The 12,195-nt window shown below is 58.7% G+C and overlaps 1 protein-coding gene across 1 annotated transcript in view; it reads left to right on the top strand.

Annotated features, from left to right (window-relative positions):
- ZNF385C (zinc finger protein 385C) overlaps nt 1-12,195 on the top strand; it is an 86,231-nt gene that overhangs the window by 32,488 nt on the left and 41,548 nt on the right. Inside the window, exons 4-5 of the mRNA XM_075580414.1 lie at nt 5,185-5,511; nt 6,199-6,386. Coding sequence (XP_075436529.1) covers nt 5,185-5,511; nt 6,199-6,386 — 515 coding nt within the window. The remainder of the gene's footprint in view (nt 1-5,184; nt 5,512-6,198; nt 6,387-12,195) is intronic.

The following is a 12,195-nucleotide window of genomic DNA, read 5'->3' as shown; positions in this document are numbered from 1 at the left end:
TCCTCACCTTCCAGGCTCCCCACTCGTCTGCTCCTCCTCACCTTCCAGGCTCCCCACTCGTCTGCTCCTCCTTACCTTCCAGGCTCCCCACACGTCTGCTCCTCCTTACCTTCCAGGCTCCCCACTCGTCTGCTCCTCCTCACCTTCCAGGCTCCCCACACGTCTGCTCCTCCTTACCTTCCAGGCTCCCCACTCGTCTGCTCCTCCTCACCTTCCAGGCTCCCCACTCGTCTGCTCCTCCTTACCTTCCAGGCCCCCCACTCGTCTGCTCCTCCTCACCTTCCAGGCTCCCCACTCGTCTGCTTCTCCTTACCTTCCAGGCTCCCCACTCGTCTGCTCCTCACCTTCCAGGCTCCCCACTCGTCTGCTCCTCCTTACCTTCCAGGCCCCCTACTCGTCTGCTCCTCCTCACCTTCCAGGCCCCCCACTCGTCTGCTCCCCCTTACCTTCCAGGCCCCCCACTCGTCTGCTCCTCCTTACCTTCCAGGCCCCCCACTCGTCTGCTCCTCCTCACCTTCCAGGCCCCCCACTCATCTGCTCCTCCTCACCTTCCAGGCTCCCCACTCGTCTGCTCCTCCTTACCTTCCAGGCTCCCCACTCGTCTGCTCCTCCTCACCTTCCAGGCCCCCCACTCATCTGCTCCTCCTCACCTTCCAGGCCCCCCACTCATCTGCTCCTCCTCACCTTCCAGGCTCCCCATTCGTCTACTCCTCCTCACCTTCCAGGCTCCCCACTCGTCTGCTCCTCCTCACCTTCCAGGCCCCCCACTCGTCTGCTCCTCCTCACCTTCCAGGCTCCCCACTCGTCTACTTCTCCTCACCTTCCAGGCCCCCCACTCATCTGCTTCTCCTCAACTTCCAGGCCCCCCACTCGTCTGCTCCTCCTTACCTTCCAGGCCCCCACTCGTCTGCTCCTCCTCACCTTCCAGGCTCCCCACTCGTCTGCTCCTCCTCACCTTCCAGGCTCCCCACTCGTCTGCTCCTCCTCACCTTCCAGGCCCCCACTCGTCTGCTCCTCCTCACTTTCCAGGCTCCCCACTCGTCTGCTTCTCCTCACCTTCCAGGCCCCCCACTCGTCTGCTCCTCCTCACCTTCCAGGCTCCCCACTCGTCTGCTCCTCCTCACCTTCCAGGCCCCCACTCGTCTGCTCCTCCTCACCTTCCAGGCTCCCCACTCGTCTGCTCCTCCTCACCTTCCAGGCCCCCACTCGTCTGCTCCTCCTTACCTTCCAGGCCCCCCACTCGTCTGCTCCTCCTTACCTTCCAGGCCCCCCACTCGTCTGCTACTCCTCACCTTCCGGGCTCCCCACTCGTCTGCTCCTCACCTTCCAGGCCCCCCACTCGTCTGCTCCTCCTCACCTTCCAGGCCCCCCACACGTCTGCTCCTCCTTACCTTCCAGGCCCCCCACTCGTCTGCTCCCCCTTACCTTCCAGGCTCCCCACTCGTCTGCTCCTCCTTACCTTCCAGGCCCCCCACTTGTCTGCTGCTCCTCACCTTCCAGGCTCCCCACTCGTCTGCTCCTCCTTACCTTCCAGGCCCCCCACTCGTCTGCTCCCCCTTACCTTCCAGGCTCCCCACTCGTCTGCTCCTCCTTACCTTCCAGGCTCCCCACTCGTCTGCTCCTCCTTACCTTCCAGGCCCCCCACTTGTCTGCTGCTCCTCACCTTCCAGGCCCCCCACTCGTCTGCTCCTCCTTATCTTCCAGGCCCCTCACACGTCTGGTCCTCCTCACCTTCCAGGCCCCTCACACGTCTGCTCCTCCTCACCTTCCAGGCCCCCCACACGTCTGCTCCTCCTTACCTTCCAGGCCCCCCACTCGTCTGCTCCTCCTTACCTTCCAGGCCCCCCACTCGTCTGCTCTTCCTCACCTTCCAGGCCCCCCACTTTTCTGCTCCTCCTTACCTTCCAGGCCCCCCACACGTCTGCTCCTCCTCACCTTCCAGGCTCCCCACTCGTCTGCTCCTCCTTACCTTCCAGGCTCCCCACTCGTCTGCTCCTCCTTACCTTCCAGGCCCCCCACTCGTCTGCTCCTCATTACCTTCCAGGCCCCCCACTTGTCTGCTCCTCCTCACCTTCCAGGCTCCCCACTCGTCTGCTCCTCCTTACCTTCCAGGCCCCCACTCGTCTGCTCCTCCTTACCTTCCAGGCTCCCCACTCGTCTGCTCCTCCTTACCTTCCAGGCTCCCCACTCGTCTGCTCCTCCTTACCTTCCAGGCCCCCACTCGTCTGCTCCTCCTTACCTTCCAGGCCCCCACTCGTCTGCTCCTCCTTACCTTCCAGGCTCCCCACTCGTCTGCTCCTCCTTACCTTCCAGGCTCCCCACTCGTCTGCTCCTCCTTACCTTCCAGGCCCCCCACTCGTCTGCTCCTCCTTACCTTCCAGGCCCCCCACACGTCTGCTCCTCCTTACCTTCCAGGCCCCCCACTCGTCTGCTCCTCCTCACCTTCCAGGCTCCCCACTCGTCTGCTCCTCCTTACCTTCCAGGCCCCCCACTTGTCTGCTCCTCCTCACCTTCCAGGCCCCCCACTCGCCTGCTCCTCCTCACCTTCCAGGCCCCCCACTCGTCTGCTCCTCCTCACCTTCCAGGCCCCCCACTCGTCTGCTCCTCATTACCTTCCAGGCCCCTCACACGTCTGCTCCTCCTTACCTTCCAGGCTCCCCACTCGTCTGCTCCTCCTTACCTTCCAGGCCCCCCACTCGTCTGCTCCTCCTTACCTTCCAGGCCCCCCACTCGTCTGCTCCTCCTTACCTTCCAGGCCCCCCACACGTCTGCTCCTCCTTACCTTCCAGGCCCCCCACTCGTCTGCTCCTCCTCACCTTCCAGGCTCCCCACTCGTCTGCTCCTCCTTACCTTCCAGGCCCCCCACTCGTCTGCTCCTCCTTACCTACCGGGCTCCCCACTCGTCTGCTCCTCCTTACCTTCCAGGCCCCCACTCGTCTGCTCCTTCTTACCTTCCAGGCTCCCCATTCGTCTGCTCCTCCCGACATATCAGCTGTGATCTCTCGTTATGCCCCCTGCTCGTCTCCTGCGCTCTGCCCATAACTGACTCCTCTCCAACCCTTTCACCTCTACTGCTCCCTCTCTCTCGCCTTAAACATTTTTCACTCACCTGTGGGACTCCCTCACACTCCGTATGCGCCAAGCGCCTTCTCTCCCCACCTTTGAGTCAAACCTTAAAACCCATCTCTTACATGAAGCCTCCCAACAGCCTGGTCTCCTGGCTACTGTCCCACACCCGCAGTCACTCCTACCAATCATGGTGCCCAAGCCCTGCCATCTACTGTCCCACACCCAAAGTCACTCCTACGAACCGTGGTGTCCAAGCCCTGCCATCTACTGTCCCACATCCACAGTCACTCCTACCAGCCATGGTGTCCAAGCACTGCCATCTACTGTCCCACACCCACAGTCACTCCTACCAACCATGGTATCCAAGCACTGCCATCTACTGTCCCACACCCACAGTCACTCCTACCAACCATGGTGTCCAAGCCCTGCCATCTACTGTCCCACACCAACAGTCACTCCTACCAACCATGGTATCCAAGCACTGCTATCTACTGTCCCACACCCACAGTCACTGCTACCAACCATGGTGTCCAAGCACTGCCATCTACTGTCCCACACCCACAGTCACTCCTACCAACCATGGTGTCCAAGCCCTGCCATCTGCTGTCCCACACCCACAGTCATTCCTACTAACCATGGTGTCCAAGCCCTGCCATCTACTGTCCCACACCCACAGTCACTCCTACCAACCATGGTATCCAAGCACTGCCATCTACTGTCCCACACCCACAGTCTCTCCTACCAACCACGGTGTCCAAGCCCTGCCATCTACTGTCCCACACCCACAGTCACTCCTACCAACCATGGTGCCCAAGCCCTGACATCTACTGCACTTATTCCCTCACCTGCTGTCTCTGCAACTCTCCCGACATACCGCTTAGATTGTAAGCTCTCCGGGGCAGGGATTTCCTTTCGTATTGTGAAATTTCGTGTGTAGCACTTATTGTGGATCACCTTTACCTTCAAGGTTCTCCACTCATCTGCTCTTGCCGACATACCCGCTTTGATCTCTCGCTATGCCCCCTGCTCGTCTCCTGCACTCTGCCCATAACTGTCTCCTCTCCGCCCCGTTCACCACTACTGCTCTCTCTCTCTCTCACCTTAAACCTTTTCCCCTCACTGCCCCTTACCTGTGGGACTCTCTCACACTCATTATGCCCCAAGCGCCTTCTCTCCCCACCTTCAAGTCCCACCTGAAACCTCACCTCTTACATGAAGCCTCCCAACAGCCTGGTCTCCTGGCCACTGTCCCACACCCACAGTCTCTCCTACCAACCATGGTGACCAAGCCCTGCCATCTACTGTCCCACACCCACAGTCTCTCCTACCAACCATGGTGTCCAAGCACTGCCATCTACTGTCCCACACCCACAGTCACTCCTACAAACCAAGGTGTCCAAGCACTGCCATCTACTGTCCCACAACCACAGTCACTCCTACCAACCATGGTGTCCAAGCACTGCCATCTACTCTCCCACACCCTCAGTCTCTCTTACCAACCATGGTGTCCAAGCACTGCCATCTACTCTCCCACACCCACAGTCTCTCCTACCAACCATGGTGACCAAGCCCCGCCATCTACTGTCCCACACCCACAGTTTCTCCTACCAACCATGGTGTCCAAGCCCTGCCATCTACTGCACTTATTCCCTCACCTGCTGTCTCTGCAACTCTCCCAACATCTCACTTAGAGTGTAAGCTCTCCGGGGCAGGGATTTCCTATCCTGTTGTCTGATTTTGTGTGTTGCACTTATTGTTATTATAATTCCCTGTATTGTCTCTTTTGTAAGGCGCTGAATACACTGGGCGCTTCATAAATATTTATAAATAAAGATATACATCTTGCCGATATTATGAGAGTAAGCCGCGAGTCGTCCAGCAAAAAGGTGTAACAATCACCAATATTTTTGGGTTTTACCTAGGACCGCCCCTGTTTTTCTGGCATTGAAGGGGTTGAATTGTTATGTTTTTTTTGTTGTTACAGACTAACAAGGATTGCACCTATAATTCAGATCTCCTACAGTGTACACTGCACTGCTTACAAGAAGGGAGAGGGCGGGAGGGAGAGAACAGGCACGGCGGTAACACCGTACTCTCTCTATTGTCCCTATACAGCCACCCGGAATGGAATCTCAAGACTCTGCGAAGCGGACGCAGACCGCCGCCCCCTGACCCCGACCCCGACCCCAAACGGCGTGCCTGCCACGGCTGACCACGAGGACGGCTGCCCTTCTCCCGAGGCTTCGGACGGCTCCGCCGGGCCCTTGGACGCCGGAGCCCCGGTGCCCGTGACAGCAGCCGGCAGTCCCGAGAAGGGGTCGGAGGGCAGCTGCGTCTCCACGCCGGACAGCGACAAGGAGAGGAAGAGCAGAGAGCACCTACACTGCGCTACCTGCAAAGTCACGGTGAACTCCGCGTCGCAGCTGGAAGCTCATAACGCAGGTAAAAAGGCGTCCCCTTTTCCCCGCCACTGCTACATTACCCCCCTGGGGAATGCTCGCAACCTCCCTGTAATGCCTTCCTGTCCCTCTCTCTGACTCTTCCCCTCCTTGCTCTTCCCCTTGAGGAAGCATTCCAGTTGTTGCAGACATCCTTAGCATTATATATATATATATATATATATATATATATATATACTTTGGTTATTTGTTGTCATTCCTTTAGAAACAGGACATTGAACTGGCTTCGCACTCCTTATACAGACCCTTAGCGGACTGCAGGGATGTGTATCGGCATCCAGATTGGCAATCAATTGGTGATTGCTAGCAAACGACACCGCCATAAAACAGATGCTTGTCTGCGTGCCGAAAAAATAATCAATATATATTTTATTATTGTATTACATTTTCAAGATGGTTGGTATGCGGGGGTTTCACAGTTTGGGGGGGTTTCTCCTATGGCCTTTGAAATCCTTCCGGGGGGTTTTGTATAAACCAATCTTCCTTACGCGTTCTTCTGTCCGCAAGGTGGTTTCAAATCCCTCTGCAGCGTGGGCTCCTGTGCCGTGTCACGTTACGTGAAACAAATAAAGGGTGTAGGATTTTTATAGCGAGAGAGGAAAATGAGCCTGGGCTATTTGGGCTTTACCTGGAGGGGGTTTGTATGTAAGGTGTTTTCTCCGACCGCCAGGCGCAAAGCACAGGTCCATCCTAAACGGGCAGAGCACCCACCTCCGAAGGGGCAGAGGGAGGATGCTAAACCGGGCAGCCCACAAACCCAAAAGGATCGGCAACAAGGCCAGCGCGGGCGTCCAGACGAAAGCCTTCCAGTGCCACGTGTGCGAGATCCACGTGAACTCGGAGACGCAGCTCAAACAGGTGAGACGCAGGCAGAGCGAGAGGGTCTGCAGGTGCATATCAAAGGACCCCTCTGGTTACACATACACAGGGCGGGACCCCTCTCGTTACACATACACAGGGCGGGACCCCTCTCGTTACACATACACAGGGCGGGACCCCTCTCGTTACACATACACAGGGCGGGACCCCTCTCGTTACACATACACAGGGCAGGACCCCTCTCGTTACACATACACAGGGCGGGACCCGTCTCGTTACACATACACAGGGCGGGACCCCTCTCGTTACACATACCCAGGGCGGGACCCCTCTCGTTACACATACACAGGGCGGGACCCCTCTCGTTACACATACACAGGGCGGGACCCCTCTCGTTACACATACACAGGGCGGGACCCCTCTCGTTACACATACCCAGGGCGGGACCCCTCTCGTTACACATACACAGGGCGGGACCCCTCTCGTTACACATACACAGGGCGGGACCCCTCTCGTTACGCATACACCGGGCGGGACCCCTCTCGTTACACATACACAGGGCAGGACCCCTCTCGTTACGCATACACAGGGCGGGACCCCTCTCGTTACGCATACACAGGGCGGGACCCCTCTCGTTACACATACACAGGGCGGGACCCCTCTCGTTACACATACACAGGGCGGGACCCCTCTCGTTACACATACACAGGGCGGGACCCCTCTCGTTACACATACACAGGGCGGGACCCCTCTCGTTACACATACACAGGGCGGGACCCCTCTCGTTACACATACACAGGGGGGGACCCCTCTCGTTACACATACACAGGGGGGGACCCCTCTCGTTACACATACACAGGGCGGGACCCCTCTCGTTACACATATACAGGGCAGGACCCCTCTCGTTACACATACACAGGGCGGGACCCCTCTCGTTACACATACACAGGGCGGGACCCCTCTCGTTACACATACACAGGGCGGGACCCCTCTCGTTACACATACACAGGGCGGGACCTGTCTCGTTACACATACACAGGGCGGGACCCCTCTCGTTACACATACACAGGGGGGACCCCTCTCGTTACACATACACAGGGCAGGACCCCTCTCGTTACGCATACACAGGGCGGGACCCCTCTCGTTACACATACACAGGGCAGGACCCCTCTCGTTACACATACACAGGGCGGGACCTGTCTCGTTACACATACACAGGGCGGGACCCCTCTCGTTACACATATACAGGGCAGGACCCCTCTCGTTACACATACACAGGGCAGGACCCCTCTCGTTACGCATACACAGGGCGGGACCCCTCTCGTTACACATACACAGGGCAGGACCCCTCTCGTTACACATACACAGGGCGGGACCTGTCTCGTTACACATACACAGGGCGGGACCCCTCTCGTTACACATATACAGGGCAGGACCCCTCTCGTTACACATACACAGGGCGGGACCCCTCTCGTTACACATACACAGGGCGGGACCTGTCTCGTTACACATACACAGGGCGGGACCCCTCTCATTACGCATACACAGGGCGGGACCCCTCTCGTTACACATACACAGGGCGGGACCCCTCTCGTTACACATATACAGGGCAGGACCCCTCTCGTTACACATACACAGGGCGGGACCCCTCTCGTTACACATACACAGGGCGGGACCCCTCTCGTTACACATACCCAGGGCGGGACCCCTCTCGTTACACATACACAGGGCGGGACCCCTCTCGTTACACATACACAGGGCGGGACCCCTCTCGTTACACATACACAGGGCGGGACCCCTCTCGTTACACACACAGGGCGGGACCCCTCTCGTTACACATACACAGGGCGGGACCCCTCTCGTTACACATACACAGGGGGGACCCCTCTCGTTACACATACACAGGGCGGGACCCCTCTCGTTACACATACACAGGGCGGGACCCCTCTCGTTACACATACACAGGGGGGACCCCTCTCGTTACACATACACAGGGCGGGACCCCTCTGGTTAAACATACACAGGGCGGGACCCCTCTCGTTACACATACACAGGGCGGGACCCCTCTGGTTAAACATACACAGGGCGGGACCCCTCTCTTTACACATACACAGGGGGGGACCCCTCTCGTTACACATACACAGGGCGGGACCCCTCTCGTTACACATACACAGGGCGGGACCCCTCTCGTTACACATACACAGGGCGGGACCCCTCTCGTTACACATACACAGGGCGGGACCCCTCTAGATACACATACACAGGGCGGGACCCCTCTGGTTAAACATACACAGGGCGGGACCCCTCTCTTTACACATACACAGGGGGGGACCCCTCTCGTTACACATACACAGGGCGGGACCCCTCTCGTTACACATACACAGGGCGGGACCCCTCACGTTACACATACACAGGGCGGGACCCCTCACGTTACACATACACAGGGCGGGACCCCTCTCGTTACACATACACAGGGCGGGACCCCTCTCGTTACACATACACAGGGCGGGACCCCTCTAGATACACATACACAGGGCGGGACCCCTCTCGTTACACATACACAGGGCGGGACCCCTCTCGTTACACATACACAGGGCGGGACCCCTCTCGTTACACATACACAGGGCGGGACCCCTCTCGTTACACATACACAGGGCGGGACCCCTCTCGTTACACATACACAGGGCGGGACCCCTCTCGTTACACATACACAGGGGGGACCCCTCTCGTTACACATACACAGGGGGGACCCCTCTCGTTACGCATACACAGGGCGGGACCCCTCTCGTTACACATACACAGGGCGAGACCCCTCTCGTTACACACACAGGGGGGACCCCTCTCGTTACACATACACAGGGCGGGACCCCTCTCGTTACACATACACAGGGCGGGACCCCTCTCGTTACACACACAGGGCGGGACCCCTCTCGTTACACATACACAGGGCGGGACCCCTCTCGTTACACATACACAGGGGGGACCCCTCTCGTTACACATACACAGGGCGGGACCCCTCTCGTTACACATACACAGGGCGGGACCCCTCTCGTTACACATACACAGGGCGAGACCCCTCTCGTTACACACACAGGGGGGACCCCTCTCGTTACACATACACAGGGCTGGACCCCTCTCGTTACACATACACAGGGCGGGACCCCTCTCGTTACACATACACCGGGGGGGACCCCTCTCGTTACACATACACAGGGCAGGACCCCTCTCGTTACACATACACAGGGCGGGACCCCTCTCGTTACACATACACAGGGCGGGACCTGTCTCGTTACACATACACAGGGCGGGACCCCTCTCGTTACACATACACAGGGCGGGACCCCTCTCGTTACACATACACAGGGCGGGAACCCTCTCGTTACACATACACAGGGCGGGACCCCTCTCGTTACACATACACAGGGCGGGACCCCTCTCGTTACACATACACAGGGCGGGACCCCTCTCGTTACACATACACAGGGCGGGACCCCTCTCGTTACACATACACAGGGCGGGACCCCTCTCGTTACACATACACAGGGCGGGACCCCTCTCGTTACACATACACAGGGCGGGACCCCTCTCGTTACACATACACAGGGCGGGACCCCTCTCGTTACACATACACAGGGGGGACCCCTCTCGTTACACATACACAGGGGGGACCCCTCTCGTTACGCATACACAGGGCGGGACCCCTCTCGTTACACATACACAGGGCGAGACCCCTCTCGTTACACACACAGGGGGGACCCCTCTCGTTACACATACACAGGGCGGGACCCCTCTCGTTACACATACACAGGGCGGGACCCCTCTCGTTACACACACAGGGCGGGACCCCTCTCGTTACACATACACAGGGCGGGACCCCTCTCGTTACACATACACAGGGGGGACCCCTCTCGTTACACATACACAGGGCGGGACCCCTCTCGTTACACATACACAGGGCGGGACCCCTCTCGTTACACATACACAGGGGGGACCCCTCTCGTTACACATACACAGGGCGGGACCCCTCTGGTTAAACATACACAGGGCGGGACCCCTCTCGTTACACATGCACAGGGCGGGACCCCTCTGGTTAAACATACACAGGGCGGGACCCCTCTCTTTACACATACACAGGGGGGGACCCCTCTCGTTACACATACACAGGGCGGGACCCCTCTCGTTACACATACACAGGGCGGGACCCCTCTCGTTACACATACACAGGGCGGGACCCCTCTAGATACACATACACAGGGCGGGACCCCTCACGTTACACATACACAGGGCGGGACCCCTCACGTTACACATACACAGGGCGGGACCCCTCTCGTTACACATACACAGGGCGGGACCCCTCTAGATACACATACACAGGGGGGGACCCCTCTCGTTACACATACACAGGGGGGGACCCCTCTCGTTACACATACACAGGGCGGGACCCCTCTCGTTACACATACACAGGGCGGGACCCCTCTCGTTACACATACACAGGGCGGGACCCCTCTCGTTACACATACACAGGGCAGGACCCCTCTCGTTACACATACACAGGGCGGGACCCCTCTCGTTACACATACACAGGGCGGGACCCCTCACGTTACACATACACAGGGCGGGACCCCTCACGTTACACATACACAGGGCGGGACCCCTCTCGTTACACATACACAGGGCGGGACCCCTCTCGTTACACATACACAGGGCGGGACCCCTCTAGATACACATACACAGGGCGGGACCCCTCTCGTTACACATACACAGGGCGGGACCCCTCTCGTTACACATACACAGGGCGGGACCCCTCTCGTTACACATACACAGGGCGGGACCCCTCTCGTTACACATACACAGGGCGAGACCCCTCTCGTTACACACACAGGGGGGACCCCTCTCGTTACACATACACAGGGCTGGACCCCTCTCGTTACACATACACAGGGCGGGACCCCTCTCGTTACACATACACCGGGGGGGACCCCTCTCGTTACACATACACAGGGCAGGACCCCTCTCGTTACACATACACAGGGCGGGACCCCTCTCGTTACACATACACAGGGCGGGACCTGTCTCGTTACACATACACAGGGCGGGACCCCTCTCGTTACACATACACAGGGCGGGACCCCTCTCGTTACACATACACAGGGCAGGACCCCTCTCGTTACACATACACAGGGCGGGACCCCTCTCGTTACACATACACAGGGCGGGACCCCTCTCGTTACACATACACAGGGCGAGACCCCTCTCGTTACACACACAGGGGGGACCCCTCTCGTTACACATACACAGGGCGGGACCCCTCTCGTTACACATACACAGGGCGGGACCCCTCTCGTTACACATACACAGGGGGGACCCCTCTCATTACACATACACAGGGCGGGACCCCTCTCGTTACGCATACACAGGGCGGGACCCCTCTCGTTACACATACACAGGGCGGGACCCCTCTCGTTACACATACACAGGGCGGGACCCCTCTCGTTACACATACACAGGGCGAGACCCCTCTCGTTACACACACAGGGGGGACCCCTCTCGTTACACATACACAGGGCGGGACCCCTCTAGTTACACATACACAGGGCGGGACCCCTCTCGTTACACATACACAGGGCGGGACCCCTCTCGTTACACATACACAGGGCGGGACCCCTCTCGTTACACATACACAGGGCGAGACCCCTCTCGTTACACACACAGGGGGGACCCCTCTCGTTACACATACACAGGGCGGGACCCCTCTCGTTACACATACACAGGGCGGGACCCCTCTCGTTACACATACACAGGGGGGACCCCTCTCGTTACACATACACAGGGCGGGACCCGTCTCGTT

Source organism: Ascaphus truei, chromosome 23, assembly GCF_040206685.1.
Source record: "Ascaphus truei isolate aAscTru1 chromosome 23, aAscTru1.hap1, whole genome shotgun sequence".
NCBI classification, from domain to species: Eukaryota; Metazoa; Chordata; class Amphibia; order Anura; family Ascaphidae; genus Ascaphus; species Ascaphus truei.
This window is presented reverse-complemented; position numbering and strand designations above follow the sequence as displayed.